We start from the raw sequence: 16,693 nt of genomic DNA on the forward strand, positions 1-16,693 counted from the left end.
TCATTCACAGAAGCTTCATTAACAGGGAGTTTACATTAACAAGCTGTGTCTGCCATTCAGATACACAGTTCAACAAAGCTCACATGTCTATCCAAGACAAGATTGTTGAAGTGCACATCACTAACATGGAGGTTTTGTGAATGATACTCCAAAAATGCACTTTAGAGATGTATATGGTCATTCTATGTGCTGTGCTGAGTGGGGTGTTAGTGCTAGTTGGTGTAAGTGTTAGGTTTTTTCCTATACTCAGGTATTTAGACTCCTTAACAAAGAATTTCACAGACTCTTTTGATTAGAATAATGATTCTGTCTGGTGTTGTATTCCCCTTCCCTACCTTTCATTAAATCCATGCACCACATTAATCTCTCACCATCCTGCTGGCAAGATTCCTGAGGCTGGTACCTTCTACAGCTCTGGTGCTGCAATAGCATACACAGTGCAGTCCTGTGCTGGGATTTGTTGCACCCCTCAAAATGTGTATGTACCTCTTCACACTGAAGCAGTTTCAGCTCATGCAAGCAGCTCCAGAGTTTGCTTCTGGTGTGCAAATTGGAGAGCATCAAATAATTTTTAGTGGACAAATGTTCACTCACATGGCTGCTGTACCATATTCAGGCTAATTTTTGTTGAGATTTTTTTTTCAGAAGTTGGATTTTGTTGAATTCAGTCTTTTGGAAAAGTAGTAATACCAGTGGTGTTTTTCCAGATGAAATGCTGTGATAGGAATTAGCTGTCACTTATGCCATTGTAATTATCACAGAAAGTTGCAGATGAGTTGTTAGCATTTATTCAAATGTGCATAATAATGGATATACTTCTTTTCTATGCTTTTCGTTCGTAAATTTGGAAGTGTTTAATTATAAGTTACAAATGGACATAATTCCTCTTGATGTACAGGGAAAGACACTGAGAATTCAAGAAATTTGTCTAAAAGCTTTCCCCACAGAGGATAAAGGAATGCAGTGTTTGACTCCTCCTTTGTCCACTGTCCTGTCTGTTGGATTATGCAGTAATTAGTAGCAGCCCTCCAAGGACCTTTACTGTTAAAGTAAATGGGGGTAAGGTTTGTTCCTTATGATAATGTGGAAGATATTTTTGTTAAATGAGATTGGTGAAAAAGTCTCCAAAGTATTCTCTGTCCATACATCTTGATGAATTTTTATTGCTTTATGATGCTGGAGTGTACTTGAAATCCATGAGACAAGGCAGTGTATTTTTGCTCCTCTATCTCCTTTTTTTCTGTCAATTCAAGGCACTCTTGAAGCCAGATATGTGCCAGAGAACGGAGTGTCTCTGAAAAGCTGTGTCTTGAACTTTATCTAGGAAACCTCTTGTTCCAGTGACCCTACAATTAGATAAATCATGGAGTGCTAGGGGGCACAGCTGACTTGAAGAAAAAAAATGTTGATTCTAAACACATGAAGAATCAGTCTTTAAACAGAACTGGTTGGTTGATATTTTTTTAGTTGTTGAAGAGCTAGCACAACACTCTCAATACTGGATGAAATAAATTAGCAACTGCTTCCATGCACCCCAATCCTCAGAAATAAATGAACAATTGCTTTTCTACACCCAAATCCTCAGAAAAGGATAACGCTGGAAGGGAGATTGCTTCTTAGCAAAGTTGACAGGCATCAGACTGCAGCATAAGAAGTGTTAAGTGGTCTGCTGATGTCAGTGAGCTGTTAGGTGGGTGAGATTGATGTGGGAAGCTGGGTGGAGGTGCGAGCATCCCTCAGGAACCAGGTCCTGTCAGCAGAGGTTGTTGCCGACCTCTCACACGTTTGTGCCAGGAACCTGAGACAGTCACTGAGCAGAGCCATTTTCAGCAGCTTGCTTTAATATTGGTGAAGTTTTCTTTGTGTGTGTTCTTAGGATGTTCTTAGCAGCCCAGTAAAAATGTCTGAGCCTTTCATATCCTAATTTCAGTCAGGTGTCAACAGCAGTGAAGCTGCAGGGTACCTGCTGCAAGGAGTGGCAACCTGGGGACTGCACTGAGAAGGAGACTCACTGCCTTCCTGGTCAAATGGATCTGAAACATTTTTATTTTTACCTCAGTGTAGCACATCTCAACTCAGCCTGCTGATACTTGATCTTCAATCATCAATGGTCTTCCTTTAAAGAGAAAGCCTTCTGGAGTCTTAGAAATGCTACTTTGTGGTATTTCAAGAAGAAATGCTACTTAGTGGTACTTTTCCCCTTGAAGTACCAATCAAGTATGAACTAGTAAGTCATTGCTGCTGTCAAGTGGTGGAAGGTGAAATACTGTTGGGAAGAGCAGTGAGCTGGAAAGATCCTTGTAGTAGTCATGTATTTAAGATTAAAATTAGGAAAATCTGTTATCTTTCCATATTTTGAGTAGTTTATTTCATAAGAGCCACCTTTTTCTCCTGTCCAGGAAACAAACAAAACAGCTCCAGAGACATCTGAAGCTTTCCCAAGGCTGTGTTGGAGAACACAAAAACAAAATTGTGGCTTTTTTTTTTTTTTTTTGTTAGATAGTGAGTATTACATATGTGGAGATGAGAATATGACTTGTGCTGTATTCAGTGTAGCAGAAATTGAAACACAACAATAATGTGATTGAGCTAATAAACTGCTTCTTTCTTTCATTAAAAGGAAAGAGCCCCCACTAATAGCTTCTATTATATTAACATGTATGCCTTTGAGTGACAATATTAAACCAATGATTTGTCTCAGGAATAGGTACTGTGCAACATAACAAGTTGATGACAGATACAAGTAGTAAGTGTGTCTTCCATTGCTTTTCATTTCTTTCTTTTGCTTTTTCAGTACTACTAGATGGGCATGTTATTTTAGACTTGCCCTGTAAATTTTTTGAAGGTCTTCAGAACTGAAATATCTTGATATTTCAGAGGAAAACACGTAAAGTTTCTTCTGCTCATTCTTTAGTTGATAAAATCTCCACAAGTTTCTTAAGGCCTTTTTTATGCTTGGTATAGGAACAAAAAACTTGATTTTACTCTCATTTTATGGCAGCAAATTTCATGAGTTTGTCTTGGTAGTGGAGTTTGCTCCTTTATAGGGTGGTCACTTTAACTGCAAAGCTTTATTTTGTGGCTTTAAATTGTGGTTGATCCTGTACCTTTGAGAAAGTGTTAGTAGCACTCCTGGAGGAAGGAGGGAGGTGGAGAGAACGGAATACCTCTGAATATAGTGTGTGTGTACACACACATATATATATATACTTTAATATGTTCATACTGAAGATTTGATGGACACTTTAGTGGCATACAGACTTGTATTGACCTGAGCCCTTCATGACCATGTTCTTTAAGGGTTGTGTCTGTTGAGGTAAGAACACTCCCTGAGACGTGCCGCAGGTTCTCGTTGTGGACACGGTTAGTCCAGCAAAACTGTGCTTTTACCTCCTGCAGTAAGGATGAGACTGCTGGGCCAGCACAGAGTGCTGCACTGCCTGACTTGTTTGTCTGTAGGCAACACGGTGAACCAGCAGGAGCATATTCCTATACTGGGAGATGTTTGTGGTGTGCATGAAAGTGTACTATATAAATCTCAGTGTAAGAGCTGATGTGTATATGCTTTTTCAGACAGTGCAAGTCTGATTTGAGTGATTGCACTTGCAGAGATAATTATTCCCTTGAGACCAGAATTCTTAGAATGAGAGCTGTTGTCTGGAGTTGTGTGATAGTGGAACTGTAGGCTGCTCTTCAATTTGTAGGAATTCTTTTGCAGTTTTATCGAAGTGGCCTTGGGGTAGATATTTTGTATGTTTGAATTTTGGTTAGGAAGTTTCTCATTCATCTTTCCACCTCCTGTTATTCATTAATATTTTTTCTCATGTATCTTTCCTTGGCATAAAGTCATCTAACTGAAAAATCCCCACAGCTGAAAACTTTAAGCAGTAGTTTGATCTGTATGCCTACAAGAAAGAGAACTAAATCTATTTCATTTGAAACTGTGTGAAGGAAAAAGATGATGTTATTGAAAGTCTATCTGAAAGTAACTTTCTTCAGAGAGTTGAGTTACATGAGAGGCAATATTCCTGAAAATAGGTGCTGTTACAGGTGTAGGAGGCAATACAGAAAAAGCTCAGAGAGCTGGCATAAGAATTATTTGTGTCCTTTTAGACGGTACATTTAGACAATACATTTCCATTTAATATCCAACTGTTGATTAAGAATGAGCAGACACTTTCTGTCTTGGATGAGAAGAGAGTGAAATTAAAAGATGTTCTTGGCCGTGGCTCTTTTTGTAGGGAGAAGTGAAGATCAATGAAATACTTAGCATTTTGTAAAATTACGTAGGTGAGATTAAAGATTTTATTTTTCTCAGTGTTTATTTGCTCATTTACTCATAGTTATCCGTACTATAAAAATTGATCATTTTCTGACAGATATTTTTCTGATAATGCTATTTTATTTTCAAGAATAATAATAATAATATCACTAAAGAGGTGGCCTAGAAAGGTGTGAAAAATTCATTTTTATGAGACTTTCTTTAATCTTTAATAACTTATGTCCTTACTCAAAAAAAAGGAATTTCTGTCAAGATTGTCACACAGTGCTTGTAAAACACACTGCAAGTTATCTTATTAGTTGCTTGTTCTATTGTCATAGTGAGGTCCCAGCCAAAATGAAGGGCCCCATTGTGGTCCCAGTGTATGGACAAATAGTAAGAGAATACTGAAAGGCTGCAATCTAAACAGGCAGGGCAGACAAAGAGCATATTATCCTGATTTTAGAGATGGGATACTGAGGCACAGAAAAATCTAATCAGGGTCATGCAAGAATGTTGTTTGGGAGCCAGGAATTAAGCCAGCTCTCTCCTTCAGTCCAGTTGTACTGCCTTAAACCAGAGTCACTCTTGTGCAGAAGATAATACAGCTTTGCAGGCGAGTGTGTGAGTGCCAGTTGTGTCTTGCTGAGTGTTTATGAAGGAAACACCAGTTGGAGGATTAAAGTCTGCTTCATGGCAGTCTGCACAGAAGAAATAGGAATGAAGGGGTTTTTGTGGCCATGGGATTTTTCTCCTTAGGACTGTTTTACTGCGTAGAGAACTTTTTCTTAGTGTGCGTTGAAGAAAATGAAAGAATTAAACCTGCTATCCTTGTAGTATTTCATTACTAGCACTCCAAATGTTGGAATTAGTAAAAATATTGCAAACTAATTGGATTTAAAACATTTCTTTTTGCTCCAAATTCAGTAATCCTTAATATGACATATTCAATATTTCCTTTAAAAAAAAAAAAAACCAAAAGAAAATGTCAGTAAATGTCAAAGAAGTTATTTTTCTTTCAAACTTTATTTTTTAGTTCACTAATATTTGTTCACTTAATATAAAATCATTGAAGTTATGAGGAAAATGGGGTAAAATAAGGAAAAACCACGTGAATACTCACTCTGACTCACTCTAAAGATGATGTGTAGTACAAAGGTAGTGTTGTGAAGTTTACAGATGGGTTGTTAAATTATTTTGATTCTTTGTCAAGCAGCATTTGGTATCTCCAGAGCTTCATCTTAACTGCTTCTGCAGGACCAGTATGCTCATGGTGTTTCCAAACCTGTTTAGTTTATTTGGCTGTGTATCAGAAAGCTTAATCATCTTCATGCAGAAAAATCAAAAGCTGAAACACTGCGTATTTCTGTGAGTTATTGTAGTTAAATTGCAGAAGACATCTCTTCCTGTGTCAAGGTGTGTTTTCCCAGCATAGAAGTTGTCAGAGTCCACCTGCTGCAGAAAGTATGGATGTGGTGCAACCCTCTAACTGTTGCTGAAGGTCGAATGTCTGATTCCAGAGAGTTATCCATCAATCTGACCTGAAATTTAGTGCCATCATCCATGAAGGGTACTTCTTGTGATGACAAGTCTCATTTGCAGTGAGACTTCTCTTAATACATATTTGAGAAAGAAAGAATTGTTCTGTTGCTCTGAGGTGGTTTGTGGAGACTGCCTAGTCAGGGTGCATGAGGTTCACTTTGAATTATGAGAGAAATGAAGATGATTTCCAGCCATTCCTCCCTTATGTCTGCCTGTGGGATGTTAAGAAATCAGAATTCTAATGTAGAGATTGATGATTTTCCTGCACATTCCCTCCCCCTTGCATGCACACCTGTGTGCAGCCATGCTCACTCTCCAAGGTTTTTGATAGGGATATATGTGAGATCTAAGAGAAATCCACTGTATCTGCAGGGTTAGAAATCTCTGATCAGCTCTTTGCCATGCTTTCCATACTCAGGAGTCTGGGGATAGTTAAGCTGTGTGTTACATAGATGGAATGTCACTTCTTCTTCTGGATATGGAGTACATGGTCTGGATCCTTATTAATAATGTGTCTTTTTTTCCTCGCCCTCAGTAATTTAATTTTTGCTGTCATTTGATAATACTATTGCTGTCCTGAAGGTTTCCAGACATAAGCAAGATGAAATTTGTAGCTGGAGGTGATATCTTTAATTAGACTAAATGTATCTGGTTGGGAAAATAGGGATACTTGGTGGCACACATCTCCTTAAATTCCAAAAACCAGATCTGAATGGTTGAAAATACTGTTTACATTTACATTACTCTTCTAGCTTGCTTTTGAACACATTAAAAGCCTTTTATTCCTTATATTTTGCTCACCTAGATTTTTGAGGGATATTTGGTAACTGATTTGTGGAAATTTTGATTTTGTTTTGGGATTTTTGTTTGTGTTTTTTTTTTTCATTTGTTTATGTCTTTCAATCTAAGATGTTTAACTGGTATCTGTTTTACAGTATAGCAGGATTTTCTTCTGGGTATTGACTGTACGGTCTTATAATACAAACTACATAAGCAGTTGCTATAGTTCCTGAAATATGTTGTATGTAAAATAGAAGACAGTTCAAAATCCAGGTTCCTGAGGAAGAAACTCCTTTAGATAATTTCCCTTAAGTGCAAGCTAATAATTAAGGAAAAATGTAAGAACAGTTAATGATTTTGTAGCTGTTACTGGAGTTGTTACAATTGCCTCGTGTTCTTATGTTACAATTACACTTGCCTTACTGAAAACTAGATACTGTGTAATTGAGTGATGTCCATTTCAATTACAAACATCGGTTTTATTGTCCTTGTCCTGCTAAGCTGACATGAAAACCTGAGATTTTTTGGTGTCACAGGTATGCAGCATACTTTTTGACGCGTGAGTTTTGTGTTTTCCAGTATTCTTGTGATATGTTAATCTGCTAGCCCAGGCAATTCTGGTCCTCTATTGCCAAATTACCTTAGACTGGGATGGCTAATAGCCTACATAAATGACAAAAAAAGCCTTCAGAATTATGAAAGAACAACATTGTCAATTTTTCCGTGCTTATTTCATTCTTCTCTTTATTGGTATGTAGTGTCTTATGCAAAACAGTAATGTCAGTGTGGCTTAGTTTACTTTGTAATCCCTTCCAAACAAAGGTTGTTACAAAAGATATGCAGATATGGTTAATCCAGAATATTTGTTTAGATCACTGGTTCCCAATTATGAACTTTTGTTTTTTCTTTTATTATGGGTCTTTGGGAATAGAAGGCACCGTTTCCATCTTGGATACCATTTCATAACGCCTGGATAAGGCCGTGGAGTACAAAGTCTTCCTGCGTCATTGGGGCTGGTATTTATTGTTTACACTATAATTAATGAACTATTCCCAGCATTCTTTAGGATTGCCACTGTCCTCATGATTGCTCTAACCTGGGAGGCAGCATACCATTCAACCATACTGGACTGGTTTAAAGGTGTCATGACCTTAACTCTTTACCACACTGACACCTAAGTCTATTTGCTGCTTTTTCCCTACTTTTTTTTTTCCTTTATGATGATCATGTTTCATTTATTATTGCTGCTCCTGAGGAGGCCAGTATTTCTGTTTTCTTTCTCACTTGACTTTTTAGCATGCAGAAGCTTAAGTTCCTTGTATTAGCACCTGAAGGGCATCAGTCAGGACTTATGACAGTTGTGTTTGTCCTGTGTTAATTCTGTTGTGTATATTTTAATTTTGTTTTGTCCTCAACTTCACGATTACTTGCATGACCTGCATTTTTCCATCAGAAAATGATCTTGAGCATTACTTTGTGGCTCTGACCCTGAAGTTAGCCACAATTTCAGCAGGATTTTGGAGGAAATGACATCCAGCGATCTCTTTCAGTTTAAATCATTCTGTGATTAATTTGCAACTGTGACTGACATTTTCAGAGGTAAAATGCAATTTATTCTGGCGAACTAATTATTGAAGTGACTTACTGGTTTTTGTGTAAGAAAGGAAAACTGCACTCGGGGGAGAATAAGCTCATGTTAAATGGAAAGAGTGTGACATTTATTTCTATGATAAGACCAACCTGTCTATGCAAGTGTGTTTAACTGCTGTCTGAATAATGCCCTGAAGATTGTCTTTTTATTGTTGCAGTTTCAAGTTTCAATTCACCATTCAAATTACTTCGTTTTTTAAGTAATCTCAAATGTAGAAGTAATCTACTGCACTGAAAGATTTTGTACTTTACTCCAGTTCTTGAATGATGTACAGATTTGTTGCCTCTGTGAACAAGAGGGAAATACTGGGCACAATTCTAGACATAGAGTTTAAAAGTGTGTAGCTCCAGGAGCTGGAAGAATCATGTATATTTAGTTTTGTCCATTGCCATTTTTGCCATTGCTATTTTTTTTAGCTTTCCTCTTTAATTTTAAACCAGTGTGCAGTGTGTCTTGAATAGTCTTTCTCTTCCCCTCCTCACTCCCCTTTTCTCTCTTGGCACATAAACATCACTAATATTTTTCAAAGCAGGCTTTGTGGGTATATTTAGTGGAACAACAGATATATAAGTGAACATTTAAAGTGTGTATAATTTATAGCAAAAGATCATCATTAAAACTTGATTTCCCACGCAATACTGTGAGGTCTTACTGTTTGACAACCTTAATTCTGCAGTGGAAGAATGTTTTAGATTATTTCTAGCTTGTGTTTTATTATACAGTGGGATGTAAATGATTATGAATTATATAATAATAGAGAAGGAACTTCATGTAAGTCATCTGCCTTGGATTGTTACTAAAAATAATTTCTTTCTGTGTTATTGGAGAAGATGAAAAGTCATATCTGACACCTGCATTTTTGTGTTTGTGCCACAATTTGCAGAAGCAACATTTTCTATTTTTTCTATGATATTTGTGTTCTTAAAGCACATTTCACCAAATTGATGACTTACAAAGCTATGTCATATGGCTACAGCTCTCTTTTTATTTGCAAATGTTAGTAATATAACACCTACAGGCGAAAGTTGTATTCATTTTTCAAGTGCCATAGCAAAATATACACAGAGTAATAATTTAAGATTTTAATCTATGAAAGTCATTTTGAAGAGGCAGCATTCACTGTCTCAGATTTCCAGCTATATAGAATATCTTTCCCATGATATGGGCCCTTTTGCGTGCTGTTAGTTCAGTAGCTCATTTTCAAGCAGGCTTTTCTCATTGAGCAGGGGCATGGCTGTGTCAGTTGTGGTTCAATTTGAGAGTTCAGCACTGCAAGGAGTGAGGTATATGTGGATGGCCCTTACTGAAAAATAAGTTATCACTTCTTTTTGCCATCAAGAGTCTACTTTGAATCTGCTGGAAGTGTCTTCCAGTAAATTGAGGTGACTGGGATGGGGGCTAGGGAGTGCTTTTACCTTGTGGGAGGGCTGGGCCAGTGGGTGGTGAGTCATGCATGCTGTGGTCACTTTGTTTCACTTCTAGGGGATAGGCAGTTTTTGGTAGAAAATAAATACTCTTTACAGTTGCTTTTCTGTCCCTCCTTATTCTTTTTGTACCTTGATAATTATTTCAGTAGCATTTGATAGTCTCTCACCTTATTCAATAGTTATCTGTCTTTTTCAGTGGTCTTGCCTCTTCCCATGAAAAAGTCTTTCCTGAGCTGACTTTTTTTCTTCCCCACAAGTAATCTTTTCTGAAAAGCTTATCACGATTTTTTGTGACTAAGCAGAGAGGGAGATGTGATTATTGCCTTTAGAAGACAGATTTTTGTTTGGAGAGGCCATTGTCTTTTTTTGTTGCACATAGAAGGTCTAAATTGTCAAATGGCTGCAATCTGATCTAAGAAAGATATCAGTGTCTAAAATAATCTTTCAGTCTTGGTTATTTTGAGTAGGACATGGTAGCATTGAACTGTTCTTATTAAAAACAGAAAAACCTGTATGAAAAGATATATAGCTGTTAATATTTTCTACTTTATTTTAAATTTCAAATGTCCCTTGCTTTATTCATTGTAAATTCTCTGATCTGGATTGTATTTGTAGTATTATTGCATCTAATAAAGTGTATCCCCAGTTGGACTTTGTAGTGAGACAATATTAATACGTTGTGCAATTTCAATTGAAAAGTAATTTATATCATTACAAATCATGAATTTAATCATGAAAACAGATTTGTGCCAATCTGATTAACATGAATAAACTGAGAGGTAGTACTTGAACTTAAAGAATTTTCTTTTCTTAAAAACTCCTGCATAGTGAGAGTTTTAAGGAATCTTAAAAACCTGAAAGATGGTGTTCAAGTTTTTATCTATTCTGATTCAATAGTAACAGTATATTTGTGTGCTATGATTCTTATTTTCAACCTGCAGTCTTGTATCCTCGAGATTCTTGAATTATTTTAAATGGACTTTTGAGAGGGAGCTGATAACTTCATACAGAAGACTCACATTTACAATGGACTGTTTCTAGGCACCTGCAAAATGAAAAAATTTCCAAAATGCCGCTTCAGGATGTCACTGCATCTGTGCATCCTTCTGATGCTGTGTGTCTTACAGCAGCATTTTGGTATGTTTTCCTACATGTCTGTGCAGTTTCTTTGTATATTAACCCATATGGAGTATGAAAAAAACCACCAAAACCTGGAATGATGCTATTTACCAGATAGGTGCAGTGGTGTTTGCCAGGGTAGTGGAGCAAGTTGACTTTTTCTTCATTGCTCTGGCTCCTTGGCAGTGCCTGATGAAAAGATAGATGGTTTTGTGATCCTGTGAACCAATGTGATTCCTTTCCCACCCATGTCCTTGAATGGTTCTTGCCAGTAGTAATACCTTATGTTTTTATAAGTTACTCCCTGCAGCCAGAAATCATAAAAACTCAGACTCAGACCCAGCCAAGCTTTAGACACTTCAGACTTGGACATGCTTTAAAGGTTAAGATACAGACCTGTGAAGGTTAAATGAACTTAAGGAATTTAAACTGGAAAACAGTTGTAACTTTTCTGTTTGTGGAGGGCAATGTCTCTATGTTTTTGTTAGAAGATTGTCACCGTACCTTTCGAACAACAGAAAAAAATATTTTGAGGTGTTTTAACCGTTTAAAAAATACTTCATAACTGTAATTAAATGCATGTTTTTGAGCTGAGACTTTGTGTCAAATCATATCCAGAAGAAGTACTCCTTTCTGTGCAATTTACAGTGCTGTTATTGAAAATCTGTAGGTTGTCATCAAAACTATCCAGCTAGGAATAGCCATTGTAAAATAATTTTTAAGGCCACTCAATTTTCATATTAAAACAATAAATAGAATAAAAAGGCCTGTTTTAGTGCCTGCTTAGGGGTTTGTTTATCTGTTTTACCAGTAAGGAAGATTTGATTGAACCTAACTTTGGCTTCACCAGAAGTACCACAATACCTCACCACCAGCATTCTTTTAAATTTAGTCTGAAAAGATGTCATGTCTGGTTAACCTTTCAACTGGATTTCATAACCTGGTACAAGCAGTAAAAGAAAGGAAAAGGTTTTGGTTTTCAGTGGGTAAAGGAGCAATGCACATCATACCATACTATGAAATACCTGCAGGTTGGTGGGGCTGGTTTGTCTCCAAGGATTCTTGAATGAGCCTCTTTGGATCTGCCTGTGGTACTGCATGTATTAGCATGTGTGTGATGCCCCCTTCCTCTGGGCTTTTTGGGAGCTGAAGACATTTTGCACTTCATCATGCCAAGCACTGCCATCATAAGCAGTGATGTTACCTACAATGCCAGAGGCCAGGGCAAAATTACTTATGAAAGTAGTTCTAGGGCCAGAATAATTGCTTTATTAAAGAACTACTGAACTAAGGTACTTGGTTGAGTCAGTTTTTGAAAGAAATCAGTATTTTTTAGAAGTACATGACTTACTGGAGAAGTAGGATTTAGTTGTTGATGTTTATCAATCACAGCTGCTGTTTTACATGTTTGTTCTCTTGATTTTCCTCTTGTTTAAAAACCACCAGATGAATATTTCAGTCTACATTTGTAAGTTCCGTAACAGATTTCAGATGCTTCTGAGTAACACTGAAATTTACAACGTTTTTATTTTTATAATGTGAGAGAGAGTGTGATCTGTGGGGCCACTGCTTGGCATGGGGTTAGCAGTGCAGCAGCACATTCATTAGCAGCACTGGGTACGGTGACACGATCCCACTGAAATGCGTAAAAGTGACTGGAGTTTCTGTCCTCCAAGCTGTGGTGCATGAGTGTGTGTGCTTGTTCTTAAGCTGTACCAATGAAGACTAGAACAGGTTCCCTCACTTGTAATGGTAGAGTTCTGAGGACTTCAGTTAGTAATTTAAACCCATTTTACTCTGTTTGTAATGGCTTAAGAATGCATGTATTGCATTATGTGTTTCATCTGAGAGGGACAAGTGCCTGTCATCATCTGACTGTACCTGTCTTTGGATTTCATTAAATTCCTCATACCATCACCAAGAAATACCTTATTAACCAACTTTGTCTCTTGCCACAGTATTTGTTGGGGACAAACAGCAGGGTGTCAGAACTAGGGACGGGGATTTGCACAGAACCAGAAATTTCATATGGCATGGCATTCCTGGCTGTATTTGAAGCTGTAGGATCCTTGACCTTGGTTACTATAACCAGCTTTTAAGCAGGAGCTTTTCTCAAGCATTTTATAGTCAAGCTTAGAATATTGTAACATAGAATATAACCTGTGCAACATGTTTTCTGTAAGGATCTCTAGGCAGAGATTTTTTTAAAAATATTCCTTTACTGTTTCAACATTTGACCAGTACAGAAATGCTTATTCCACTTCTTGGCAGTAAGTGTTAAGAAAAGGTGTTGCAGTCTGTGTTCTGACTCAGACTGAGGGGTGACACTGCAGCATTAGTACAGGACCTTGAAACCCAAAAGAGGGAAAAAAATCTCTTTAACATAGTAAGAAGCTCTTATGGAGCAATGTATACATTTGCTTTGTGTAAATTAATATAACAGTAATGGCCCTACAGTATTTTCAATTTTTTTTTTCTTAATAGATATTTAAAGCATAACTTCTAATTCTTGTATATATTTTTAACTTTCCCACAGATATGCACTTATTTGGCCATTATCCAGCTCATGATGATTTCTATCTTGTAGTGTGCAATATCTGCAATCAGGTAGTCAAGCCACAGGTTTTCCAGTCACACTGCGGTAAGTGAATGTTTTCTTTCCTGAATTACAGTGCCAAACTGGCGTATGGCTCTCGTAAGAATCATTGCATACAATCAGAACAGAGGCATTGCAAATAGACTTTTGTGGTTATCTTGTGTTCTTTCCACAGAAAACACCAGCAATGCCTTCAAATAAGCATATTTCCTGTCAAGGAAGTTAAATTAGTTGTTCTGGAAGCTGAGCTTTTCAAGTTGAACTTGTTACACTAAATTAATGTGTTACAACAAATAAATCCTGTTAGTTAGAGACTAGTTAGACTAAAATTATTATGACCTAACATTGGATTGTCTTTTATCAAAGCTGTAGATTGAGGTCTATGATACTGATCTACATGAATTAGAAGTTGGATGTTATGGATTGTTTTCTGATGGGATTCATGTGTATCTATGTATAGGGTATATTTTTATATTTATCCTAAGTTTTAAATTCTGTACAAAATTGGCATTTTGAAACACATTTCTTAAGTAAACATTTTTCTAGAGAGTCTTGAGAAGCACATGCATATATTAATTTCTCAGTTAGTATGACAACAAGGTGATGATTTTTATGTTGGCTATTTGAAAGCAGAATTACTTCAGTTAGAATTTTTTGGTATTGATTAACAAACTACTTTCATTTATTTCTGAAAAACTTGATCCCAAGGTCTGGTTTATTTATTACTTACCTAGTGGTTTATTTGTTATTTGTCCAGTGATTTGTTTCTATGGTGATTTTTTTGTTGTTTTACTATTTTTTTAAGGCATGCAAAGAGTGACTAGAGTAGCTAGCTTTGTATGAGGTTTAATAAAATTTAGTTTAATCAAAATAATTTGAAGTAGGTTGCATAATAATGAAAGGGCACTACTACTGAGGATGGAATCAATTAAATACATTAAGAAAAAGAATAGCCCAGCAAATTTTTACTTGTCTAAATACAAGTAAACTTCAGAAATCCTGTACCTCTTTTAGTCTTTTTGGCAACAAAGCGACTCAGTAATGGAAAAATGTAAGTGGGACGGACAGAAAAAGAGTTTATTTACTTTTAAAGACATATTACCTAAATATTGGGTTGTGTTTGTATGGATAGACTGCTAACAAACCAGGAGTAGCTGCTTTCACCTTGGGAAGCAGTTCTAAGACTTGCCACCAGCTTTGACCTAGATTGAAATAATTGTGAAAAAATGGTTATAGTGAAATACTGCTTTCAATCCAGTGAATGAAAAAAGATCTAGAAGTATTTTCTAGGGTGAAAAAAGCTTATTAATTTAATGGTGGGGGCAGGTGTTGATTTTAGTGTGTAAAGAAGCCATCATGCTATTTTTTTTCACAGTCTTGTATGGTTCCTTTCTGCCCAGCTTCAGGTATCTTATGATTGTTTCAGTAACAGAAAAGCTTCTCTACATGTGGCTGTAGGTACAGTGGGCACATAAACATGGAACTTGTGCATGGATAAAATGTGCTTCAGGACAGAAGGAGCTGTGGGAGGCCTTGCTGTGGCCTTCCAGAGCTGAGCTCTTTCCTGGGCATTGACCTGGTTTGGTGAGCAGTGTGAGAGCTGGTCCTGTGTTCAGGTAGTAGGCACATAAAATAATGTTCCTGCTAGATGAGAGTAAATTCCTCTGTGTTAGAAAGGATTTTGAGCTCTTTGTAAGTAGTGTATTGCCATCAGTGTTAGGGTAATGCCTGTAAACTACAAAGATCCCATGAGTTACTGTCTGCTTTTCTCCATTGTTCCAATTTGTTTACTATTCCCTTTACTTCATCTTCATTATTTACTTCATCATTCATTATAACCACTGGGTGGTTGAATGTTAAGTTATGAATTGCTTGATTTAAGAGCCTAAGGTCAATAAAGACTTGGGAAAAAAACTGTTTAAAACCCCCCAGAGACTACTGAAAATAATTGACCAGAGGTCTGGAAGATTGTATTTAATCTAGTCAGACTTGTTTCAGGAAAGGAATATTGTAATATTACTTTAAGGCCTGTGAAAGGGCTTTAAATAGATAATTTTTATTTTTTTTTTAAAGAAGAAACAGTAAAGGCAATGTACTAAAATGTAAAAGTTTTAGAAGATAAGTCTCTTCAAAGTCTCATGAATTGTTGTAAAATAACTAATAATTTATTTTTAAAAAATTATTCTGGTAAAAATACTCTATATTATATATGTGAAATGCATCTACTAATTTATCATTTTCATTAGAAATGAGTAAGATTTAAAGAAGACCTACACAGAGATATTATTAATTGATCTGTGGTTGCATTGTCTGTTAGGAAATTATAGAAATCTCCTGATAGAAAATACATTAACCATTAACTGTTTGTGGTTGGATAATTTTTTGCTGGATGTGTTATGGTTCCAGTAGTCCATTAAGAGAGGCCTGGACAAGGCCTCATTTGAGACATGGATTCTGGCTGCACAGAGCTCTTCTGTGAAGCAGGAATATTTAATTTTCTGCTCTAGTTAGAGTTTTATCACCTTCAGACACATTCATTTTTGTGGATCAGACTTTCTTTAATTAGAGGATGCAGCAGAATGCTTTTAAATTCAGTGATGCCAGGCATGTCTGTCAGTAGACTTTGAGGTGTTTTAGACTCTCATATTTACCACAAAATGCATTATTCCACAGGTATTGAATTGCTGCTTCAAAGCTGTAGTACAGACAATGGAATGAGAAAGCATTAGAAGGCACTACTGGGTTTTTGGCTCTTGGAGGTTGTGTCATGGGGAGTCTTTATTGCTGTTGACAAGGGCTTGTAGAGATCTATCCCAGAATCTCCTACAAAGTGTGGTTTGTTGCTAATATCCCTGGTAAGATCCAATCCATATCCTCTCAGTAAGAAATGAGGTCCATGCCAGGCACATGCTTTATGTTTCCAGGTTCCCTGCATTGTATCTTGAAGGTCTTGGCTTTGGAGCAGCACTGGAATGCTTTAGTTTAGCAAAGGTTTTTGTAACACTTCTCTTGAGCCCTTGCTGGCATCTGCCTTTCTCCAGAGTGTAAGAGGACCCACTGTTTCATTTGCCTCTGATTTCAGACATGTGGCAGCCATCCGTGTTGATGGCTCTGCAAGGTTGTGAATATTATAGAGGCAGATGTTGTTTTAAGGGTTTGATTCCTGGAATATCAAGCAGGAAAAAAGAAAAATCTGGTTGTGGTTCAAGCTATTTTTAATGGCAGGCAGTGCGTCATAGAACCTTAGCAGTAGAAATCAGGAAGGTAAAAGAAGAGATCTGGGTAATTAGAGGGTTGACTTGCTGGGCTTGAGAGTA

The 16,693-nt window shown here is 36.9% G+C and overlaps 1 protein-coding gene across 3 annotated transcripts in view; it reads left to right on the forward strand.

Annotated features, from left to right (window-relative positions):
• The window catches only part of ATXN7L1 (ataxin 7 like 1), a 110,893-nt gene that overhangs the window by 22,427 nt on the left and 71,773 nt on the right, over positions 1–16,693 (forward strand). For 2 of the 3 annotated variants that reach the window (XM_066550830.1, XM_066550829.1), the window contains exon 3: positions 13,317–13,421. In XM_066550830.1, coding sequence (XP_066406927.1) covers positions 13,317–13,421 — 105 coding nt within the window. The remainder of the gene's footprint in view (positions 1–13,316; positions 13,422–16,693) is intronic. The other variant, XM_066550831.1, reaches the window with a different exon arrangement.

This window comes from Molothrus aeneus, chromosome 5, assembly GCF_037042795.1.
Source record: "Molothrus aeneus isolate 106 chromosome 5, BPBGC_Maene_1.0, whole genome shotgun sequence".
NCBI lineage: Eukaryota > Metazoa > Chordata > Aves > Passeriformes > Icteridae > Molothrus > Molothrus aeneus.